The sequence below is a fragment of the Dendrobium catenatum genome, unplaced genomic scaffold, assembly GCF_001605985.2.
Source record: "Dendrobium catenatum unplaced genomic scaffold, ASM160598v2 fragScaff_scaffold_1305, whole genome shotgun sequence".
NCBI classification, from domain to species: Eukaryota; Viridiplantae; Streptophyta; class Magnoliopsida; order Asparagales; family Orchidaceae; genus Dendrobium; species Dendrobium catenatum.
The window spans coordinates 186170-213061 of NW_021319767.1; the positions used below are offsets into that span (position 1 = coordinate 186170).

Here is a 26892-nt window from a genome sequence, read left to right on the forward strand (position 1 = left end):
GTGTAGGTGTTATTATAGATAAGAGTTTAAAGGATAATGTTATAAAAATGAATAGGATTGCAGATATAATTATAGCTTTAAAGATTGTTGTTGATGATAAGATTATTAATATTATAAGTGCTTATGCTCTTCAAGTAGGTTTGGATATGAGTTCTAAATTAAATTTTTGGAATGACTTAGAAGAATTAATACAAAATATACCTCTTGAAGAAAGAGTTTTTATTGGAGGAGATTTAAATGGACACGTTGGTAGAGAGGTAGATGATTTTTAAAAGCATTCATGGTGGCCATGGATTTGGAACGACGAATGAAGGTGGAAAGACCATATTAGATTTTTGTTTAGCTTATGATTTTTCAATTGCTAATACCTTATTTAAGAAAAGGAATGAGCATCTCATCACTTATAAAAATGGATATAATACAACCAAGATTGACTATTTTCTTATTAGAAAATTAAATCGTTTAGATTGCAAAGATTGTAAAGTTATTCCGAGTGAAAATTTATGTACCCAACATCGATTATTAGTTTTGGACTTTAAGATAAAGGGGCATAAAATAAAAAATAAAGTAAAACAATTTTCTAGAATTAAATGGGGGCATTTAAAGAATATTAACAAAAATATTTTTGGAAATAAGATTTTAGATCTTAAGATTTTGTCTGTGCATGAGGATGCTAATATTATGTGGGAAAAAGTGGCTACTGATATTAAGAATATTGCAAAAGATGTCCTTGGAGTATCAAAGGGAAAAGCTCCTAATAGTAAAAATAGTTGGTGGTGGAATCCTAATGTGCAAGAAAAAATTAAAAATAAGAAGCTTTGTTATAAAAATTGGTTTAATTTTAAAAATTCTGATAATTGGGAAATATATAAAGTGGCTCGTAAGGATGCTAAGAAAGCAATATGCGATGCAAAGGCATTAGCTTTTAGTGATTTATATAATAGATTAGATACTAAAGAGGGAGAAAGATATATGTATAAGTTAGCCAAACAAAGAGATAGGAGTAGTAAGGATTTAGTTCAAGTGAAGTGTATTAAAGATGAAGATCAAAAAATACTTTTCTTAGAAGATGATATTCAACAAAGATGGATGAGATATTTTGCTAAACTTTTTAATGAAGATTGTGAAAATAAGATTGACTATAGTGACCTTAGCACCCTAGATGAAAATAAAGATTTATGTTTTTATCGGCATATTAGTAAAACTGAAATTAGAGAGGCTTTAAAGAAAATGAAGGGTGGAAAAACTGTTGGACCTGATGATATCCCAATAGAGGTGTGGAAATGCTTAGGAGATGAAGGAATTTCATGGCTTACTAAACTTTTTAATACTATTTTGAAGACTAAAAAGATGCCAGATGAGTGGAGAATGAGTATGTTAATTCCTATTTTTAAGAATAAAGGTGATGCACAAGATTGTGCGAATTATAGAGGTATTAAGTTAATGTGTCATACTTTAAAACTATGGGAGCGAGTTATGGAGCATAGGTTGCGGCGTGATACTAATGTTTCTCAAAATCAATTTGGATTCATGCCGGGTAGGTCGACTATGGAAGCCATACATTTATTAAGAGGTTTGATGGAGAAATATAGAGAAAATAAGGAGGATCTACATATGATATTTATTGATTTAGAAAAAGCATATGATAAAGTTCCAAGAGAAGTGCTATGGAGAGTTCTTGAAAAGAAAGGAGTCAATAATGCTTATATTCAAATCATTAAAGATATGTATGCAGGAGCTATTACATGTGTTCAAACACAAGGTGGATTGACCAAGTATTTCCCTATTTCGGTTGGGTTACATCAAGGATCAGCCTTAAGCCCATATCTTTTTACTTTAGTCATGGATGTTCTCACTAGACATTTGCAAGAGGATGTACCTTGGTGTATGCTTTTTGCTGATGATATTCTTCTTGTTGATAAGACTAGAGAGGGAGTTGAAGGTAAACTTGAATTATGGAGGTCAACCTTAGAGTCTAAAGGTTTTCGCTTGAGTAGATCTAAAACAGAATATATGGAGTGTAATTTTAGTAGTAATAGACCTACTGAAGGGATTGTGACTTTGGGCGATCAAGTCATTAATAAGAGTACACGTTTTAGATATCTTGGATCAATTGTTCAAAGTGATGGTGAAATAGATGGGGATATTATCAACAGAATTCAAGTTGGATGATTGAAGTGGAGGAATGCATCGGGCTTGTTATGTGATAGAAATGTACCCCTCAAACTTAAGGGAAAATTCTATAAGATGGTAGTGAGGCCTGCAATGCTTTATGGTGCCGAATGTTGGCCATTAAAAGAGAAGCATAATACTAAGTTAAGTGTGACAGAGATGAGGATGCTCAGGTGGATGAGTGGCTTTACCCTTAGAGATAAGATACGAAATGAGCATATACGTGAAAAGGTTGGAGTAGCTCCAATAGAAGATAAGATTAGAGAGAGTCGCCTTAGATGGTTTGGCCACATAAAACGACGGCCTTTCGATGACCCGGTTAGGAGAGTAGAGGTATTAGATTTGACTTATATTAAGAAAGGTAGGGGTAGACCTAAAAAGACTTGGTTAGAAAATATTAGGAATGACCTTTCTTTATTAGATTTAAACGAGAATTTGACTTTTAATAGGACACAATGAAGAAAAAGGATTCATGTAGCCGACCCCACATAGTGGGATAAAGACTTGATGCTGTTGTTGTTGTTGTTGTTGCTGCTTATGATGCAAAAATAACTATTATTATAGAGTTTAATGATTTAAATGTTTATTCAATTAACAATCTTTTTGGATCACTAATTACTTACGAGCAATGAGTGACTCAAAGGCATATTGATGAAGGTGAGAAGCAAAAGGAGAATAACATAGCATTGAAAGTGTTGAATCTAGATTTTTTTTTTTTAAAGTTAAACCCACGGAAGGGCCTACGCGTCGATTAAAGTCAAAATTACAAGTCCTTAAGGAGATTTTCAGCCCGCTAATGCTCAAAGAGCTACAAACACTCAAAAAGAAATAAAAACCTAAGGGCCGAAGATCCCCATCTACGCCAAAAACATTAAGACCTAGAAACATTCTAAAGCGGCACAAAAAAGGTGCCCAAAAATGAGAAAGCTCAAAATAGATCCAATCAGCCCAAGCTTTCAAGCCAAAAACTCCCTCAAGGTGGAAGCAAACCTGCAAAAAAATTTTATAATTTTCAGATATATGTTCGTCCAATTACCTATAGATACTATGTTTCTTAATTTCGAACAATCTGTGATAACTTTGCTCAGCAAATTACTCCTGAAGTCAAGGACACATTGAAACATTTAAAGATGATACAATTTTTGGAATTTCCTGGGTTTGAGCAAAATATCCCTCTTATTTATGAGCTGATCTCAAGGTGGGACATTTCAAAACAATGCTTTGTTATAAAAGGTCAACCCATTCCTTTCACTGCTGATGAAGTGACCCTTCTTACTGCTCTGCCAAATTAAGGAGAAGAAATATCCTGGCATTCCTTAGCACATACTTCAGTTACATCAACGGAAATAAGGAATGACATGATGGAATTGAACAAGCAAACCCCCCGGAGACTATGTTAAGAACGTTTATCATGTATTTAAGTTCAAATTTACTTTTTCAACTTAACAACTTCAAAACCCCTCGGTTGATTCAAAGAATAGCAAATAATCCAGATGATTTTTTGTCAATAAACAGGGCTAATTAAATTAGGGAGTGTTTAGTTGGAGAGTTTAATAAGATATCCTCCAAGATTTCAAATAAGAAGCCAGCAGATTACATCAACGATTTTATACCTCTGTTAATTGTGAGTGCTAAGTGCTAATTGCTAAATTCATTCAAAATTTTATTGGCTCAATGTGAGTGCTAAAATTTTCTTTCATCTTATGCAGATTTGATTCCTGGAGCATACTACTATTCATGCTCCTATGTATGCTGACAAAAGGCCCCGTTTTCTTTGATGGACTGATGATATTGTGATCACTAACTTATTTGCTAATATAAGAAAAAGTTAGATTTGAAATGTCCTACAGACAGTTTCCTAGGCAGAAATGGATATGGTTAATGTCGAGAAATATCCACCAGACAGCCCTTCATCCCCTGATTCCCCTCATGACATATCCACCCATCAAAACACCCCCCCCCAATCTTCCCATCATACCCCACCTCCTCAGCAAGACCCCCACCAATCTCCTCAGCAACTACATTTAAGTTTTTCTGCTAAAGCACTTCAGTCTCTACAAGAAATAATAATGAAATCCTGCCAAGAAACATGCACAAAACTTTTTTGAGAATTTGAAGACAGGCTGAGCACAAAGTTTGAAGATCTTATTGAGAGAGTTAGAGTTATTGAGGTCAAGCTCAATAATTACATTGATCAAAGCAAAATAGTTCCTCAGAAAAGATCTGTTAGATACTTTTCATCTTCCAATAAGAGACATAAATCAGATATCCCTCCCAACAGCCCCAATGAACCAAATGAGCCAATCCCACCAAAAGATCCAATCCCAATAAATGAGCCAATCCCAGCAGAAATGCAACTTATTCCATATACAAATCCAAATGAATCAATACCAGTATATAACATTCAAATAAAACCTGTAACTTATGTTTATGCAGATGAAATAGAAAATTACAAAGGTCTTCTGTGTTTGACTTCTGAGAAGAGAAATTTTGTGCTAGAATGTTTGAAAAAGTTCTATAAAAGGTAAAAAATTGCAACTTATTTTTTGTTTGAAGATCTGTATGAGTATGATATGCGTGTGGTATGCGTATGATATGCGTGTGTTATGCATATAATATGCGTGTGGTATGCGTATGATATGCGTGTGTTATGCATATGATATGCGTGGGTTATGCTTATGAAATGCGTATTTAATGTTTTTTTTTTTTGCAGGGACGATAGTATCATGTTTGTTGTTAACTTTCTTATTTCCAGATCTGACATTGATGAGCTATTAAGCGACAATTATTTAGGCAATGAACATGTAGATATTTTTGCCCATCTCTTAGATAAGAAGTGTAACCTCATGCCAGACAAGTACCATAAATTTTTATACATCTCTCCAATCTATTGGGTTAGTAAATTAGTATTCAATTTATCAGTTTAACTATTGGATTAGTAACTTAGTATCCATTCTTAGTTCTTACATTTACTACTTGCACTTGCAGAATAACAAAGGAAGGGAGAAATTATCCAAATTACAAATCGACCATATAACCGAGCTTTCTGTTACTTCAAACAATATTTTATTACAACCAATCATTGAATCCAATCACATTACCCTTCTGGTTGGTTTGTTGAAAGAACAAAAGTGGAAATTTTATGACTCGTTGATCCACCGCGTCAAAGAGCATAGGCTTGTTCCAAAAATTGTAAATGTTAGTCTGTTAGATACTTAGATGAACATGAACTCTTCAATTTTTAAAAAATTTACATAACTAATCCTTGCTCTACGTATATTTCAGCTTAAAACCCTATATTCTAACACGAAAGGAGCTTTTGATAGTGATATCAGAAAATAGAAGCTTTCTACCATTAAAGGTATACCAAAACAGGAGAACTCTTTTGATTGTGGAATGTATGTCTGTAAATATATGGAAAGAATAAGTCTTGAAGGCAATACTGATTGGACTGATAGTACAAATTGGCAAGAAGACATGCCAAAGTATAGGGCAGAATTTGCATATGAAATATTGTGTAAAACGTTGTCAAAAGGCTCAAAATAACAATTTTTCATTATGTGTATAAATGTTTCTGTGTATAAATATTTTTTATTGTGTATAAATATTTTTCATTCTTTGTATAAATATTTCTGTGTATAAATATTTTTCATTCTGTGTATAAATGTTTATTTCTGAAGACTATATTTTGTAAAATGCATTACGCACGCACAACATACGCCGTATACACAAATTACGAACGCACAACGTACGCATCACACACTCACATATTACGCAGTAAATTTTATTTATAAAATTCTATTAAATATTTTATGAGCCTTTAGACAGGTATGGTTGTGAGGATAAGAGGGTTGGTTGATTTTTTATGAGCCTTTATTACTTACTATTGCTCAACATTCATATTTCTACTATATAATGCGAGACCACTTGAAGAAAAGTGTAACTCGTGATGTAACCATTAAAGAATATATCTTTCAATTCTGTGTATAAATGTTATTTACATAGGTTTGAGTAAAATATGACCTATTAAATGATAATACGCATAAATTAAGCATAATACGCATAATGAACGCACAAAATATGCATAACGAACGCATAAAATACGCATTACGAATGCACAAAATACGCATAACGCACGCATGATACACGCACACATAAGCAGTAAATTTTTTTTATAAAATTCTATTAAATATTTTAATTAATATATATCTTTGTTTATAAGTTACTTACATTAAAATGATGAAGAATATGTTTAACACGTTGAACTTAAACTTGTTATTACAAATTAGACACATTGTGATTTTTATGATTTCATTTTCTAGTCTTGAATATGATACTTGAACAAGTACAAAGAGTTTATGGCTCTTGTTGAATTGTATTTAAGGAAGAGAAATAAGGAATATGATATTTGAAAGTTTGTGTTTGGGAATTGCGTTCAAAGATTAGTGTTTGAATTTCTTATTTGTTTTAAAACAAAAAAATAATTTTATAAATGATTTTGAAATGTTTTTAAATAATATGCATAACGAGGGCACAAAATACGCACTAAGTACGCATAATAGACGCACAAAAAACACACATATTACGCATATAGTACGCATAAAACACGCACACATTCTATTAAATATTTTTTGTTACTTACATTTAGTATGGAGTATGGACTGAGGGGCCGTGACATGAATAATAATTTTCATTAGCTGTGGACTGATGGGTGGCAGATATGGTTGGGAGGTTGTGTTGAATTTTTATGAGCCATTATTTACAATTTATTGCTTACTATTGCTCAACATTAAATTTTTCACTTTATAATGCGGGAACGTTTGCCTTATGGTAACGCATGGTTTTGTCCAATATAAATCATCTTTGATAACCAAGCCTTCCATTCATTACTGCGATACTTATCCTCCTCCCATGAAATTGATGCCAATAACTTGTAAACATAAACATCTATATCCTGACCAGGTTTATGTTAACAAGTTTATTGGCATCAGGAACATGGGAGGAGGATAAGTATCGCAGTAATGAAGGGAAGGCTTGGTTGTCAAAGATGATTTATATTGGACAATACAACAATCATAATTCCTGTAGGAAAGTTGATGTTGTTGTCTTGTTGAAGATGTACATTAGATTCTCTCGTAAAATTATATTTGTTATAAGTGTTCTTTTAATTTGTTCTTATATTTTTTATATTGTACATAGTCATTAAAATTGTATTTATCAAATTCTATTAAATATTCTTTTTTTTTTTTTCAAAATACGCAATGTTGACGCAGAGAGCACGCATAAAGTACGCATGGTGAACGCATATTATACCTATATATAACGCATAGGATACGCATAAAGTACGCACAATAAAATAATTAACACTCCCAGTAAGAACATGGATTTTGAAGGAGTTGGAAAGCACTGATAAAAGCATTGAAGAAATTAAGAAGACTTGGGCCCAAACAGGAGTAACAATTATGTCAGATGGGTGGTCTGATATCAAACATAGAAGTCTGATCAACATCCTCATTAATAATCCTTATGGTACTGTGTTTTTAAGGTCAATTGAAGCATCTGACCAGGTCAAAGATGCTGAGTTCATATTTAGATTATTAGATAGCATTGTTGAAGAGATTGGAGAACATTTGGTTGTACAAATTGTGACAGATAATGCAAGTTCTTATAAGGCTGCAGGTAATAAACTTATGGAGAAGAGGAAACATTTGTATTGGACTCCATGTGCTGCACATTGCATAGATCTGATTCTTGAGAAGCTTGGGGATCTACCTCAACATAAAAATGCACTCACTAAAGCCAAAAAAATAACCAAGTTTATTTACAACCACTCTTGGATTCTAGCTCTTATGAGAAAGTTTTCGAAGAAAGAAATTCTAAGGCCAGCCGCAACAAGATTTGCCACCGCATACTTGACCTTAGAGAGCATGCTGGATGCCAGACAACCTTTAGAGGCTATGTTCACATCTACACAGTGGTTGAGTTGTGCTTGGGCGAAGAAGGCTGAGGGAAAAGAGATTAGAAAGATTGTTTTAAATGACAGATTTTGGCAAAGTGTCTTATATGCCATTACAACCACTAGACCTTTGGTTCATGTTTTAAGGATGGTGGATGCTGAGAAGAAGCCTGCAATGGGTTTCATCTACAATGCTATGGATGAAGCCAAAGAGATGATTGCCTCCAACTTAGGAGGCAGTGAGGGAAGCTTTAGGGAAATTTGGAATATTATTGATGATAGGTGGGAACTACAGCTTCACCGACACTTGCATGCCGCTGGCTACTACCTAAACCCTCAGTATCAATATGCAGAGAACAAGTCTACAAACCCTGAAATAAAGTTGGGATTATATCATTGCATGGATCGTCTAATAAGTGATGCAACTGAAAGATCAAATGCTGACTTGCAATTGGTACCTTTTAGGAACAAAGAAGGTTTTTTTGGATTACAACAAGCAAAAGATACAATTGCCAAACGATCTCCAGTTGAGTGGTGGATTCAATTTGGTGATGGGACTCCAGAATTACAGCGTTTTGCTGTGAAAGTTTTGGGCTTGACATGCTCTTCATCTGGCTGTGAAAGAAATTGGAGTACCTACAACCAAATGCATACAAAGAGGAGAAATCGCTTGTCGACATTGAGGATGAACTCACTGGTGTACATTATGTACAATAGAAGACTCAGAGATAGAAATTTGAAGAAAAAAGGATTAATGGATGATGAAGATCCTTTGCTTTGCGATGATGTGGCATCTGATGATGAGTGGTTTGTAGATGATGAAGTTGAAGTGATGCCGTCTGAATTACAAGATGAAGATTTAAATGTTGATTTCTTTGATGGTCTTAAAGCATCCACATCCACCACAACTCAAGAACAAATAAAAAAAAGTATATAAATAATATAGTTTTCTTTTCTTAAACTTTTATTAATGTATTACACTATTATTCATTATGATATTGTTCAAAAATATTTACTATTTAGGGAAGAAGAAGATAACTAATAATGAGGAAGAAGAAGCTGATTGGGAGATATTAGACTCTATAGGAGAGGGGGAAGAGAAGAGAGCAGCTCATCATAATGATGATTCAAATGAAGACCCCCTTAGTGATAACTGATGAGTGATGATAATGCTGATGACTAGTGAGTTCTTAACTTCTTATGTGATATGTTAATGTCATTGCTATTTATCTTGTGCATTTTTATGTTTTATATATTATTTATTCATTAGTATATACAAAATTTATTATTTTATGTTTACGCAATTTTTTTATTTTGAGGCTTACGTCTCAAATTTAGTATGATTGTCAGCTAAAGTTATAGAAAAATAAGTTTTGAATATCTTGTCAATTTTTTGCACTTAGAATTTTTTCTTTCATTTTCTGCATAGTATAAACTCATCATACTAGTTTTTTAGAAACTTTTCTCCCCAATGTTTTACATTCATACAAAATTTTTGGATTATTTTTGCTCTTTGAACATGAAAATTATAGTGCTTCAGCCATTGTATAAAATCTGCCACAGCAGCCCGCCTTCTCTGACACTGTATTCTGACCGCTCAATGCAAACTGCTAACTCTATCTGTCAAGAATAATAGACTCAGGGCAAAATAGGCATTTATGCAGCTGTAGATACTTCATATATTTTACCTTTGTAAAATTGCATGGGTTAATGAACAGAATTACATAACAAATAGCTTTTTTCAATCATCTTCCACATCACTTTCTCTTGATCTTAGTTATTCAAGTTGTTAAGTAATTCAACATGGTATCAGAGCGGTTGTCTCAGGACAACTATCAATAATTCTTGGCAGTATCTCTTATTTCTTACTTGTTATTTCTGTTCAAAATTTTTGCTACAAGTTGTTTTCTTCTTTCCAATTGCTGCTATGGATAATTCTCAAACATCTGCTATGCATTCACCAGCCAACCTTGAGAACATCCCTATTATCAAAACAGATCGGTATACTATTCCTTCACTTAAATTCCTTATATCCAATATCAAGTACCTTGCACATGTACAACTTCTTGTTGGCAAATATCCCGCTTGGCCAGCTCAAATGTTGGAACTATTCAAGGTGAATAGTTTTGATTGCTTCTTCGATTAAACCACCAGATGTTCGCCCAAACAACGTTTCTCGAACAACTGCCAAATTTTATCTAATTCTAAACACAACATATGGATCCTCAGTGATCAAAATTTAGTTGTTGCCTTATTATTCTCCGCCATAACTCCTCCATTCTTCCATATGTGATTAACTTAGAATTTTGTGTTGAACATGAACTACCCTTGAAAAGGAACTTTTATTTGGTCTGGTCACCTGACATAGCTCTACGTTCGGACGCCAGTAAAATAGTGCCACGTGTTCTCACTATTTATCACGCGGCCCGACAACCCCAACCCGGAACGGAGACGGGATTGCTATGTTCGCGTGTTGCTAGGTATTGCTCGGTATTTGCTTGGCAATAACGAGAAATATTATTCTGTAAAGACCAATACCAAGCAATACCGAGTTTTTCTCGGTATTGCTCGGTATTTCTCGGTATTGCTCGATATTGGTCTTCACAGAGCGATAATTTTCATTATTACCAAGCAATACCTAGCAATACCGAGCAATACCTAGAGCAATACCGAACAATACGCGAACATAGCAATCCCGGGTCAAGTCGTCGGGCCGCGCGGTATTGAGTAAGACCACGTGGCGACATATTATTGGCGTCCGAACGTAGAGCTACATCGGGTCACCTGACCTAATAATTGTTCCTTGAAAAGGGCTATAATACATCAATCAATTTCGTGCCATTCAACTGAAGAATAAATTGCATTGTTTAGTCATGAAAAATCAATCCATGATGTAATACTTATCAGCGGTCAAAACAAAGGTGGATAAAATTATTGTTGACAGATGTTTAGTTGATCCCAAGGACATTATTTGATATATTCTCAATGGAATTCCACAGAATTACCAAGCCTTCAAAACTGTCATTCCAAGCAATCGTACTCATATCAATCTAGACAGCCTTTATTCTCTCTTGAATAGGGAAGAAATCAATTTATCCAATGAAGCAAGCTGTGAGTATAATGTCTCTGTTGCTTCAACCCCACATGATCCAACCATGGCTCTCACTATCAGTCACATCAGGAGATGTGATCGCTCGCTCACCTCTAGTTATGGTTGAGACATCCTCATGCATCATCTAATCGTGCTGCTCACTGCGTTCTGGCCAAGGGAGATCGGTCTCAACCTCTTATATTGAATGTTAAATTTTATGCAAAGGCAACCACTCTACTCAGTGCTGGCAACGTGCAAATCACAACTTTACACCCACTCGCTCCAGCTCAATAAGCCTTTCTAGCTACATCTCAGGCTTCACCATCTTCCTAGTATTTGAATTTCGGGGCCACCTGCCACCACCCGTCAGACATGAACAACCACAACAATACTATAAAAATGACCAACTTCTTGGGGACAGTGGTCAATCTCTGCCAATCGTTCATATAGGTTAAAGCTTTCTTCCTCCATCTTATAAGCTTTTCCTATCTCCAATTCTTCATGTTCCTAATCTATCACACAATCTCCTATCAATTTATAAACTTACTATTGAAATTAAATGTCCCATCTCATTTGATACTTGCATCAATAATCTATAATGCAATTGAATAATTCTCCAAGCACCATGTTATAAAGACTTGTATCATATTCCTGCTTCACCGTAAAAATCAGCATCCTCATCATCTCATGCTCGGTTATCTCGCCAAGCTTGCTCCATAGTGTGGTATCATCATTTGGAGCACTCATGCAGCTCAATCCTTACCTTATTAGCCCATCAATTTCCCTAATTATGTATTTTCAATGCCTCCACTACTTGTAAATCTTGTGAACTTGCAAAGAATCAGAAGCTATATTTTTCTGAATCCAATACTATTACAAATAAACCGCTTAAACTTATGCATTTTAATGTTGGGGGACCTAGTTCAATTATTTCTACTCAAGGCTATCGCTATTATACTTTATTCATCAATGACTTTTCTCAATACCGTTAGGTATTACAAATAAAGAATAAATGAAAAACAATTCAAAATTTTGTATCTTTCCCATAAAAATTGGTGGAAAAATAGCTTCAAACACCCATAAAAATTTTATGATATAATGGTGGCATAGAATATAACAATACCATTATTAACAATCTCCTCTCTCATTGGGGTATTGTCCATCAATAAAGCTATCCATATGCACCACACCAAAACAGGATCTCTAAACAAAAACATATAAATTTAAGTGAATCTATGTGGACCTTACTTCTTGAAGCTCAATTACCACTTTATCCTTGAGTTGATACACTTATTAATGTTGTATATTTAAACAATCAGTTGCCCTATGAAACCACAAAATCTATATTCTCCATACTTATAAATAGGGGATCCTTAATCAAACGTGGCACAATTTCATATGAATTCTTTTTTTTTTTAATCCAATTTATCCCCAAGATTTACTCAGATGATATAGAAAACCTTCGAATGGTACTTTTTAAGTCATCCTTATCGTTTGGTTTTCTTTGGAGCATGGCTTAGCCACCTCTCTTGCTCAACAAGAACTATTACATCGTCTCTCCCCTATAATGATTCAAAATATAATGAGGAGATTATTATAATGAAGATAGTATTGGAGAAATGCCTCTACTTCAACAACCTATAATAAAATATTGATCACAGTGACACTTTCAGCCTTGTGCCAAGCTACCTAATATCCAACTTCTTACCAAGGTCCTCTATTTTTATTGGAAATTTGTCTCGTGCTTTCCTAAATGGTCATCGTAATGAAATTATTTACATGGCTCAACCACTTCAAATATCCACAATACCCCACTCATGTTTTCCTTTTGAAGAATGCCATTTATGGCCTCGAAAAAGCCCCAAGCCAATGACATGCCACCCTTTCTCTTCATCTGATACAATAAGGTTTTCATTACAGTTTTGTCTACCCTCATTTGATGAGTTATCACTCTCACAACACCCACTTTTTTCTATTCATTTACGAATATGACATTCTCCCTACTAGCAACAATCTGCAACTTTACTTTGGAACCTTCATAATCAATTCATTACAAAAAAGTTGTGACCAATTCCCTATTTTCTTTATATTTATGTTATTTCAACACCTGCAAGTTTTACTATTAGCTAAGCCAAATATCTAATAGAAATTCTACACAAAGCCGGAATGAGTGACTACACTAGTTTCAAATCCTTTCCATGCAAACCACCGCCTAATATAAAACTCAGAATTTGTTCCTAATACTAGTCTTTTTTTACAATATGTTGGATCTCTACAATACCTTACCATCACAGGACTGGATAGTTTTCTTCGTTGTGAACAAGGTGTGCCAAAATTTACATCATCCTCTATAATGTCATCTTCCACTTATCGAACACATACTTTGATATATTGAGGGAACTCTTCATTATAGTATTGTTATTCAAAAAGAAAAACTAACTCTTCAATTCAAGCCTACTAAAACTCTGATTGGGCTAGTGATTCTATAGACAAGTCCACTACAGGTTATTGTGCGTACCTTCATCAAACTTGTATCTCATGGTGTGTTCAGAAACTTTCCACAGTTGAGTGTTCATCTACGCAAGCAGAGTATCGTGGTCTTTCTATGGGTACCACTAAGAATTTGGCTTCTACATCTCTACCATGAGTTTTCTCTTCCCTTAGAAACTACCACTTATATTATGATAATATTTCAACTATAGTCATTGCAACTAATCTAGTTTTTCATTTCCGTGCAAAATATATCGAAATAGTACAAATATATAAAAATCAATCATCATTTCATACAAGAGAGCATTTTATCCAAGATAAATTTTCTTCATCACACCTCTTCTTAGGATTAGCTATCTGACATTTTCACCAAAGCTCAACCTAAACAATGGTTAACATTTCTTCGCACAAGCTGTCAATCATCGATTCGACTATCAACTTGACATGCGGTGATAACAAAAGTGATTTAGGCATTATATACAAATGCCACAACAACCACCTTCTCTGACATTGCGTTCTCAACACTCAATGCAAGCTACAAACACTATCTCAGCCCTTGATAAAAAACAGAGTAGGTCATCCATAACAAATTATAGGAATAATAGTATTTATGCGTTTGTAAATACTTTCATTTATTTTATCTTTGTAATCCTGTACGGACAAATGAACAGAATTACTGAAATAATAACTTCTCCATCTTCTTCCAGATCACTTTCGCTTTTTCTTAATTGTCCTAGCAGTGATTAATTCAACATAATAGTGTTCTGTTATCATCTTGATGGCCAAAACTTCTTTTCCTCGATGAATTTATGATTTGACTCATCCTTTTCATGGCCTAAATTACTTATAGGCATATAGCCCAATGAAATTATTACTTGAGCTATTGCTAATAAGATGATTTTTCAAAACATCAAGCCCCACAAACATGGAAAAAAGTGCTAGTCACCAAGCAACTTGCCCTAGTCGCCTAGTAAGCATTAGTCGCACAATTATTGTGCAACTTGTTCATTTTTAATTTTCATCTCCTAATAGTTGATATGCTACTGTGTCTTTTTGAAATTTTACCTTTCATTTACGTGTTATAATTTTAAAAACATTTAAATGTTAGCTGAATTGCTCTTTATTTTTTTGTTTATAGGTTTAAAATTATAAATACAATAACTTTTGAATGAGTTTTCTGTTATATTTAGATGATTACGATGGTTTCTACTGATTTTCGATGCTCTTAATCAAGTTTAATCAATTTCCATTACCTTGATGATTTTGGCCAAATTTGGGTGGTTCAACCGTGCTTTATTATTTTGGCTGTTCAACGCATTCGATTAGTTCGAGATTTTGCTAACTTCGGGAAATTATCAATCTATTTTCCTGGAATTGATCTAAATGGAAAAAAATGGGTTTTCATTCTCTAGTTTGGATGAATTGAACGATCCAATAAAACCAAATGGTATTGAGATAGAAAAGTTAGAACTCAATCTCATCATACAAATTTCCAAAAAAATTCTCATCCATATAAAACGGATTGCACAGCGGAGAGAAGATACCCACATAACTTTAGAATCTAAAACCGAATTTTTCGTCCAGTTTAGAATAAAAAAACTCGAGCAAAACCATTTAGTTTCTGCAGTTCAAGCTTGATCTCAGTCAAAACCATTATAGAAACACACAGCTTCTCAATGACCCTAACAGCTCGTTAACTGCTCGACGAAATGGTAAAACCCCAAGAAGACACAGAATGCTACCAGAATAGGCCTCGCCGGGCGGGCGGGACGATCGGGAGGGAAAACGACGCCTACGGGAAGGCAGTAGCTGCTCCAGCGGGAGAAAGCGAGGTGCGAAAGACGGGACTTGAGGAGCGGATCGGGAGTGGACAGGATAAGAGCAGCGTAATCGGCGAGGGAGGAGAATGAGGCGGTGGAATCATCTCCGAATGACGTCGGCGTTCGCAGTTCAGACGGCTGAGGGCCGGCAGGACCCCAGCTGCGGTTTTCGTTGATTGGGCCGTTTCGCCATTCGTGGAGGACGGAGTAGTTGCAGCGCAGCGGTGGAGTGCTGGACTGTTTGAAAGGGTGTTTGCTGCGGTAGAGCATCCAGTAGCGAGATGGCGTTGTGATCATCCTATTCCGGGCTTAATTTCTTCAAATTTGTTTCCCTATATACTCTTTACTCTTTGGGTGTCTATATTTATATAACAAAATTTTTAATGTATTTGTATAGCTAATATTTAAATTATTGAATTCAAATTTATTTTTGAATGATATAGTACTCTACTGGTAAATTTTTTAAAACTTAGAAATATAAAATCATGAGTAAGATCTATAAATAGTCAAAATCAGCAGAGAACTAGTGTATCTCTCTAAATACTCTCAATAACATGAAAAAAAATAAAAAAATCAAAGTGTCTATTTTTCACTTATTTATAGGATTATGAAAGCTACATAAAATATTATATTTAAAAGAAGGTAAAATATTACAATATGTGATTGTTACATATTAAAGCTAATGCGTGGACTGGTTGAATGGTGTACATGTTGATTGTTGTCTCTAAAGTGGCCCTCTATATTTTAGTTTTTTTATGTGACATTCTTTTTTTTTTATTTCTCTAATTAAGAGAAATATTTTTTATGTGACCTTCTACTCTTAAGAGAACGCCTTGAGTAGGTCTTTCAAAGCAAGATCTTAGACGATTCTTTAGGATCTTGGTCACAGGGTGAGTCTGTGCTGGAGAGTCTTTAGGAGCTCAATGGGTGAGTCTGTGCTGGAGAGTCTTTAGGAACAAGGGGCAAGTTCCTAGGTGCGTACATCAAGTCTTCAAGATTGAGTCCCTGAGATGGTGATAACTACAAATAGTCAATGAAGTTGTAGTCATCGGCTTTATAGATTTGCACTCTATGTATTTTGATTGAGGATGTCGGCAATAGGCTAATGTTCTTGGTTATGGACAACCAATATAGGTGAATAAGTTTCATTTAGATTAGTGGTCCTTAGAGCATAAGCAAGTTTGGACAAGTTCTTTGGAGGAGCTTGTCAAGAATGACTACATCATTGATTTGTTGTCTCAGGTCAAGTCTGCATGCTACTATTTCTATAGGGGAGAGTGGCTACTTGACCGTGGGTAGGTATAAGGTACTACTATATGGGATCACGCTCATTTTAAAAGAATGGCGCTTTGATCATATGACCCCACACCATGCCTGATCAAGTTCAGTAATGGGAGATCCCAATGAGTTACCTAAGTGGGCATGTACGAACATACATTTAGTTTTTTCGATTCATATGTTATTGGAAAATGTGAGTTACACAAAGCAAAAAGTTAATTTAAGATGAGGAGCATTTGTTATTCTTATCGAACAATGTAAAAGAATAGCAAGTACAAATTACTTCAAATCATTATTGTTACCTCAATCGTTGAGCCCACTTTGGAGATTCTTCATTATGACACTGAGTTGATGTGTTGCACTATCTTCAGCTATAATTAATAGTGGGATTGGTCTTATAACTACAATTATTTCTTTTAGCCCTTGAGCATAAGTTATTAACTTGCTCGAGATGACTGATCTAATCTGCAAGGCTGAATGACATAAGTGATAGGAAACTAAAGAAGGTGCTTTTTCACAAGCACATGGTAATGAGAGGGTAATGAGAGAAAGTCTAGCCATCTAGTGAGCAAAAGAAGACTGTGATTATTGAAGTGAGCATACCTATCAACCCATAATTGAATGAGTTTATAGCCCCTATACCAAGGGAGATTGAAAAAGTCAAATTGAATAAGAAAGTGGTAGTATAGGAGAGCTTGGAGAGGGTGATCCTCTTATTAAGATCTGATGATGTGTCCCTCACTTTGAGATATGTGAGCCCATAGTTTTCTTTGAAGGCACACTAAGTACTAATGGCGGCATGTATAGACCCTAAGGTGGAGACACCGTACATATTGTCGAAACTATTGTGGCAACTTGAGAGTCAGTATATGGTTATACTTGTTATGATATGACCCGAGTAGAGATAACCTAGTAAACTTTTGCTTTTCAATCTTTCTACATGTGTTTGAAAATATTTTGTGTGCATATACATGGTCTACATGTGATTTGAAGTGGGTCTATTTGCATGCTTTGAAAATTTAAAATTTTCCCCTTGTGGGAACCCAACACTTGGATTAATAGCTCTTCGACGCCATAGAAAAATTAAAAATTAATTCAACATAGTGGCATGGGTGCAGCGCTATGATACAATGGGCTCTCTAAAGGAGCATCTTGATTGGCATAGCGGCGTTAGGCCAAAATTTAATATTTAAAATATATTTGTTCATTATTCAATTTGATCTATTTTAATTGACGAACTACCTAGTGAGAGAGAGAGAGAGGGTTTGCTAAAGTGATAAACTTCATTTCAGGCTGCTTCAAGTAATTCTTAGCTTACAACCCAGTTTAAAAAGTTATTCAAGTCCATATAGGTTATGTTTTGTCTATCTTAGTTTTCAATAATTCAAAATTTTGGAGATTTTTTTTATCAAATTTATAATTTAGTTTTACAAAAATACAGCTTTCTTGAATTATGGCAAATTTCATTAACATAACATTTGATATGCTGTCACTAAATTATTTTAGTCATTTTGAGTATTTAATCAAGATTTTTTGCCAAGTGATTTTGAAAAATAGCTACTTTTATCAATTTAAATTTTTAATTTGAGCTTTAAAATGTTATTATACACAATCTATGGTAATATGGTGGAATCCTAAAAATTATAGTTTTATCAAACTATAGGACACTGTGTGAGAAATTATTTTGACTGCCATTAGAGCAGTTTTTGTAAAATTATAAAATTACACTATAATCGCTTCAATAGTGTAGAATGCACTTTGTTTTCAATATATGTGTTCAAAATATTTGAATTGTGTGAAAATAATAAATAACATTGTTTGTTATGTGTTGAAAGTTTTAGAGCATGAGGGCTACTTTGTTATTTATCGATAATAGATTCTATTTGCAATAAGAAGGATTTTGTCAGTGACAACAAAAAGGGGGTTCTATTATTTCATATGTATTAAAAGTTGGGGCCTAAGAGTTATCCCTATATTTATTACGAGGAGTTTGTTTATATTTTAATCAGTTTTAATGATTTATTTAAATTCTTATTTCAATTCAGTATAAGTTCATGCTTTTATTTCAGCTGTTTGTATTATACTTCACTGAATTATTTTAGCATTTTTATCTCTTTTGGGTTCAGTTATTGGTTCCTATTTTAAGCTATCGTAACCTACTGAGCCGCATTAGCTCACTCCCACTTTTGCCTCCATTTCCAAGCCAATGAAAGCGTAAAATGTGAGTTGAGTAGTTTTTAATATGAGGCTCTAATCTATACTATAGGTATGCATTTTGGTTAGTTTTTTTTTTTTGGGTAAGCTTGGCTTTTCTTTTTTATTATACTTTGGTGTTACCAAGCATTGTTGTTGATAGATCACAAATTGTACATGTATTTTTGGTTGACATACAAAGAAATTATTTATGAGATTTAGTATTCTTTCGCTTCATATTTATATTTAGTAGTGGCTTTAGGTTGTATATGATTTGGATGCTTTAGTTTCACAACATTTCACCAACTAGATCTTGGGTCTGTCTAAGCTTCTTTCCATGATCAGGTATGGTATGACCTGTATGGTTTGGTTGGGTTATATCGGGTTGGGTCATGATAAACTTTTTGGTATATGAGCATTAGTTGGGCAAATAAAATGTAACAGAGCTATAAGATGTAATCTATAAATAAGTGAGATGGTTCTTAGTAGTATTGGGCATTTATTTATCTATTTATTATTATATGCATGTGTCACAAATACTAATGTTTAGTGTCTCTGAGATGGATCAGCTAGATCAAAATATGACTAACGAGTAAAGCTCTAGTTAGGTAGCTTAGGTTAATAATACAGCTCTAATGATCAATTTTGAGGTAATTTCTCATATTATAGACCTAGTAGCATAGTTGGTAGGTGAGGATCATGCACAAGTTTCTAGTACTAAACTTAATGAAATGGATAGTTATTTATAAAATTTTATGAGGTTGCAACCTCCTAGACTTTCAGGTGTCAGTGAGCCTAAAATAGCTTAGGATTAACTGATGATAATAGAGAAGAATCTGGATGGGATCTTTTGTCCCCCTGAGAGGGGAGTTATATAAGCTTGATTTTTTTTAGATAGTGAGGCTAATAACAGGTAGTTGGCCAATAAAAGGAGAAGTTTTATGATCTTGTGAATACCCTAATTACACTATAGGAAAACTAGTAATTTGTGGCAGATTTGTGATGGATTTTGCAACAAATTTTTTTTGATAAAATTGCGATGGATTTGTGATGGAAATTTTTGTTGTAAATTTTGTGATGAATTGGGGAAGATTTGTTCATCACAGATTTGTGAAGGATTTTTTGCCACAATTCTATCACAAATCTACCACAAATTAGTCACAAATAAGTTTATCTAAACTGATATCCAGGTTATCTATTTTTTTTTCACTCGAGCTTTGTCTATTCCTTTGTGCTCATGCCTATAGTGATGACCCTTACTCATTAACATTCCTTACTGGTAACCTATCCTCTCCTCATCGATGTTCATAATTCTTTATCATTGTTCGACTTCACTCCTTCGATGACATCCTTCCTGTTGGATTGATATCAGAAGCAACAACGGGAGATCGCTCGTTGTGATGGTAACTTTCTCTCTTTCACGTGCCCATTCTATAAAATCCCTTAAATTCACCAAACTAAAGGGTTTACTCAATCTGGGATTTATGGAAAAATAGAGGAAAATAGAGGTTTTATACATTGCAAGCTAAACCAAGGTTTTCTTTGGGAGGATTTATGCTAAATCCTGCTCAAATCTGGCATAAATCCTATGGCCAAACTATAGGATTCACTAAATCCTTAGGGTTAATTGTTCATATATAGAATTCATATTGGATGGTTGAAGTCTATAATTTATATATGTTGAATGGTTAAAGTGGAGGAATACAACTGACTTATTGTGTGATAGAAAAAATTTTCCTCAAATTAAAGGAAAATTCTTTAAGATGGTAGATGAGTCGCTTTTAACTCTTAGAGTTTATTGTTCATGGTGATGGTATAATGGATGCAGATATTATTAGGAGAATTCATGTTAGATGGTTGAAGTGTATAGGAGTACATTAGGCTTATTGTGTGATAGAATAGTTCCCCTCAAACTTAAGGGAAAGTTCCATAAGATGGTGGTGAGACCTGTAATGTTTTATGGTGTACGTGGAATGTTGATCATCAAATGATAAGCATAATATTAAGTTTAAGTGTTGAATAAATGAGGATGCTTAGGTGGATGAGTGGCTTTACTCTTAAGTTAAGAAAGGTAAAGGTATAGAACTATAAATATCATAATATTAAGTGAAGTGTTGTAGATATGAGGATGGGGAAGTAGATGCAAAAATGAGAAGCACAACTATCCATGAAAACTCCTAAAATCATCACCATTGCACATTATTTTCAATTTTTTTAAATGGATACAAATCTCATTATTTGGTTGTAGGAATTTATATCCGAAATTTGTTATGGATATTCAAAATTATAAATGTTGGATGTATGATCAATTGTTGCCTAGACGTAAGACATCAACATATGAATTTCTAAATGGAGTGAATTACTTCATTCGGTTAGCCTATCAATTACCTTCCTTTATATTAGAGGGAAGGATTCATTGACCATGTTTTAAACACAAAAATCAAGCCTAACTCAAATCAGATGAGATTATTGTTGATCTATATCACAGAGGATTCATGCCAAAATATTGGTATTAGACTTCACATGGTGAGTGCGAGTCTCAATTCAACTCTCAGTGCAGTCCGCCTATAAATTCTAATATAGTTGAGGAAGATATTGTTGGGATGTTTGAGGATTTAGTTTATGATGTAACTGGGCCACAATTTCAATAATATACAGAAGAATCCTTTAATAAAGAGATAAAACTTCTATAATTTGTTTCATTCTACATAACAACTAATTTAGAATGGGTGCACTACATAGTCAGAGTTATTTATTATTATGAAGATGTCAAGCATTAAGACAGAGTATAATATAACCAGAGAATGGTTTAATCAATTCACTATCCTACTTAAGGTGACCAGCTTGATAGATAATTTAATTCCAATAGACTTATAAAGGAAAAAAAATTAGTTTCCAAAAATAGTTTGATAGTTATGAAAATAGATTGCTTTGTTAATAGATGTATATTACATATGGGGATAATTTATCAGAGATTGCATGTCATCATTATAACACACCAAGGTTTAAACCAAATTCTAAAAAAAAGAAGGAAGAAGGATGTTCCAGTTAGTCCGCAATTTTACTTACCCATCATTCCCATATAATAGTTTTTATACGCGTCTATGAGCTATGCTACATATAAGTGGGTATTCTAACACGTCTTTCAGAAGCAGAAGCCTGAAAATACTTTGACTGTACACATCCAACCTTCATTACAGAACCAAGGGATTAGGTTTATGTGCAAATGGCTTTTCTCAATTTAGCCACTCTGCCTCACCTTACTTATGCTCCCCTATGATGCTCAACCCCTACAATCTTCCTCCATAAATATGTATGATTACACCCTATATGTTTCTGACACATATCATTCCAGACCCACACAATCAAACGGGAAAGATAGATATATTCTTATAAACTTTAATTGATGATTTAAACTTATTTTGGAATGAAATAGTTACTAGATATGATGTCTCCACTAAACAAAAATTTCCACTAAGGGTAGAATTATTTTGAATAATTAAGGACTTTCTAGCATACAATATACTTTATGGTTGGAGCACTGCAGGTAAGCTAGCTTGCCCCTATTACATGGAAAATACTAAATCATTCACTTTGAAGTTTGAGTGAAAAAACACTTGGTTTGATTATCACCATATATTCTTACCTACAAACCATTCATTAAAGCAAAATAATGATGATTTCACTAAAAAAAGAGTGGAGATGACATAGCCTTTATTAATGCTAAGTAGTGAGAAAATATTTTAAAGAGTAAATTTCATATCCACAATACTTTATTCTCTATCAATAGTTATTTACAAAGTGCTAGGGTAGGGAGTTACTCACAATTAGACAAAGAAAAGTATTTTTCGTCTATGCCATATTGGAGAGCAAACTTGATTAGAAATAATTTAGATGTAATATATATATATATATAATGTTTTTGATAATGTGTTCAATATAATGATCGACATCAAAGAAAAATTTTAAGATAATGTAAAAGCTAGGATGGATTTAAAGGATATTTGCAGGAGAAAAATCTTTAATTGAAGGATGTTGGAAATAGTAAAGTTCTAGAGCCAAAAGCTCCAATCACCTTTATTTTAGAGCAGAGGCGAGCAATTTGTGAATAGGTGCGAGCTTAAAGCTACCTAATAGATATGATTCCAACCTTAGTAGATGTGTTGATATAAGAACAGAGAGAATGTTCGAATTGAAAAGTTATGGCTATCACATTATCATGGAATGTTTGATGCCCATTACTTTCAATTCTTTTTCAGATTCAATTTTAAATCCCTTAAAAGAACTAAGTATCTTCTTCAAGGACATGCATATCAAGACTGAATGAAGAAGCTTTATTTCATATTGAGCATAATATTCCTTTCTTTTTGTATAAACTTGTGAAGACATTTCCTTTAGGAATTTTTAACTCCATGTAATATCTACCCTCACATTTACTTTATGAGGCTAGAGTTGGTGGACTAGTTCAATATCAGTGGATATATCCTTTTGAGAGGTAATTTTATGGAAACATAACATATCAAAATTTATTAGCAAATTTCTAATTCACTCCCATACATTATTTAGGTATTTAAATAAACTTAAGAAGACTATAAAAAATAAAGCACATCTAGAATGATCAATATGTGAAGCATACTTGATGTATGAGACTACTTAATATTGCTTACACTACTTTGGCACATATCTAGAATCAATATGGACTTCTACACCTCAAAATTTGGGTAATCTAGATATATATTCATCTACTAGTAACATATCAATATTCAACGGAAGTGGAGAAGTAACATACGCTTGTACAATGCGCTATTTGACTGATAAGAAGATGAGACTTACTACTTTGTATACACTACTTAATTGTGTTGAAGTTGAGCCTTATCTTGAGTAAGATTCAGTTAAAATTCTATAAATTCTATGAACTCAAAAATAGATGCCATAAATTCAAATTTTTTTTAGAAAGTTCATTAATGGTCTAAATACAACATCACAATTAGAGCAGGAAGAGAGTGTGGAATCTGAATTCCATATTAGTTCAAAAAAAATGGTATGTATTTTGAAAAGTCACTTCAACTTTATATATAATTAATTCACTCAGTGAAAAATGTTAGTAATATCTATATATATACTACTATTATAAAAGGGGCTTGAGTTTCCACCCACATGCAATCCTAACCTTTCATTTTATTCATTAAAAAATTATCCTGACCATTTATTCTATTTTATTATTTTAAAAAAATCATAAAATCATTAATTTTAATATTTATTCTATTTAATAAATTCTTAGTCATTACCTTAATCAAATTTTAACGGATGCACTGTGTACATAAAATTTTAACGACTTTTATGAAGCATCTTTAATTTATTTATAAAACGGATTTGGCTATATTAACATTATAATCAAATTTTATACTATGGAATTAAATGCACAAAGATGGCTTCATTTTTTACTTTATTAAAGCCGTGCATTATTTTTATTGTAATAATGTTAGTTAAAATTGTGATTATACTATAAAATTATAATAGAAATGATTTATAGTATAGTAGGGGGCCATCTAAAAAATAATATATATTATCTATTATATGTATCTATATATATACGAATTTTATTTCATTAAATTTAAACGGCCCTTCAGTTTTTTTTTATTGCATTAAACGCATAGAATTCGTATTAAACCATTCATTTTATTGTATTAAGTTTTGTATTACTTTCTTATTATAATTATTATTGTATTCTCTTAATTGCATTTAATTAAGAGAATAGCAATGGATATTACATAATTCACAAAATGGGCTCTTAAGATAATTTGTCACATTAAATACTATTAATTAATGAAGTTGAATAGCTTTCTCTGTTCGGGACTATTCAACTTGCCCAACATTTGACAACCCTTGGTATTCCATATAAGGTGTATATAATGCTTCACAAATTATCATGTGCCGAGCCCCTCCATTTTCGTTGATGCTTATTATCAACGAGTTCAAACAGTGATTACACCCCATCTTTCATTGAGTGCAAGTAGCTAGCTTAGGATGGAAGCTACTTGTGATATTTCTTTTAAATTTTAGGTTCTTTGTTTCAACTTCGAGGTTCTTCTTTCTTTTTATCACTTCTTTTTTTATTTGATTTTGAGATATTTGTTTTAGTTTTCAGTTTTTTTTTTTTATTTTTTTTATTTTGTTTACCACCCTTTCAATTTGATTTTGAACTTTGATAAGTAGATTTTTTTTTTTGAATTATTGTAAAAAAATTTCTGGTTTAAATAACATTTATCAATTTTATTATGTGTCACCTTATTTATTCATAAACTAGGTGAAGCATGATCTTTTAAGATGCCTCACCATCTTCGTTGATGCTATCATCTCAATGAGTTCAAATAACGATTACACCCCAGTTTTTGTGGAGTGCAAATAGTTATCACAATCCATGTTAGGATAATAGCTGCTTGCGATATTTCTTTCAAATTTCAAGATCTTTCTTTCAACTTTGAGGTTCTTTTTTTTAATTACTTTTTCAATTTGATTTTAAGATCTTTGTTTTAGTATTCAATTTCTTTTTTTATTTTTATTATCTTTTTTTTTATCTGACTTCAACTTCTATGAAAAATTTTTATAGATTGCTTCTTAAATAAATAACATGATAAACTAATGATTAATTTTATAAAATCATAAGTTATGATTTTTTTATTATTTCAATTCAACTTCCTTATCATGTTCATTTATATTTTACTTCAATTCTTTCAATCTATTTAGTGCATAAGAAATTAGAAATGTCAAAGCTCAATAAAAAAGTAGAATAAAAATATATTTATCATTTAGTTATATATTTATATATTTTTTTAAAGAACCTTTTTGATCTCTTATATCTTTATTTTTACTTATTGCTCATCATTGGAAATTTTGATGAGATTAGTGCATCTTTTATTTGCTTCTTTTATGACATGACTACATTAACCTATATTCATTTTTAGTAACTTGCACTTTGTGCACGATTTGCAAGACCAAGGTTTAATGAGTCGAGTGTGGGGATTCATGAGAGCAGTGAAATGTTGACAAATTTTTATTAGCAATAGTTATAGATTTTAAAAAAAAAAGTTATAGATTTCAAACCAAAAGTTTGTGTGAAGGTTGAGAAATAAACAAATTTGGTGTACGTGTGAAAGGGAATAATCATAGGGGTGTTATTGAGAATACTACATCAAGGAGGTAGACTTGTACATCAAGGAAAGCATTGAACATATTAGTAGTGACGATTTGGCCTCGTTAGATGGAAGTGAATCATTTAATGATTAATAGCTATAAGGTAAATATGAATTAACTAGTAATTTTTTTTATATGTTAGTATACACATATAATAGTGTCTATATAGTAGTTTATTTTTTACTTGTTAGTATAGATACAATAGTGATCCTTTTTCTACTTGTACGACAATTTTTACACAGTAGTTCCTTTTTTATACGATAATATAGATACAATAGTTCTTTTTTTCTTGTATAATAGTTCCTAAATAGTAGTTCCTTTTTATATGTTTGTATAGATACAATAGTTTTTTTTTACTTGTTAGTGTTGCAGTAATTACTACTTATTTCTTATATTTAATTTATTTATTTTCAACTTTTTTATAAATATATAAATTATAGCAAATTGCTTCTTTTACTTTTTGCAAATGTCTTCTAAAGGAGATGAGACCCATAGGTGGTGGTTCTTAAATACTTTTAAGCACAGGTCAAAAAATGATAAGCAATCTAGTACTGAGGGGATATCCACTTCATAACCAGCCACTCATATCCAGCTTAGCCCTCCTTTGCCTATAGCTCCAATAGGGAGTCTATAGTTTTACACCCCAAACCCCAGCTTTTCATCACCAACTCTTCATAGACCTCTCTATTTTACCCATA

The 26892-nt window shown here is 32.9% G+C and overlaps 1 protein-coding gene across 2 annotated transcripts in view; it reads right to left on the reverse strand.

The window, feature by feature from the left end:
- LOC110094863 (uncharacterized protein HI_0077) overlaps positions 1–15850 on the reverse strand; it is a 29914-nt gene extending 14064 nt beyond the window's left edge. For both annotated transcript variants that reach the window (XM_020820198.2, XM_020820197.2), the window contains exon 1: positions 15452–15850. In XM_020820198.2, the coding sequence (XP_020675857.1) occupies positions 15452–15826 (375 nt within the window). In that variant the 5' untranslated portion in view covers positions 15827–15850. The remainder of the gene's footprint in view (positions 1–15451) is intronic.
- Between the last annotated feature and the right edge of the window lie 11042 nt (positions 15851–26892).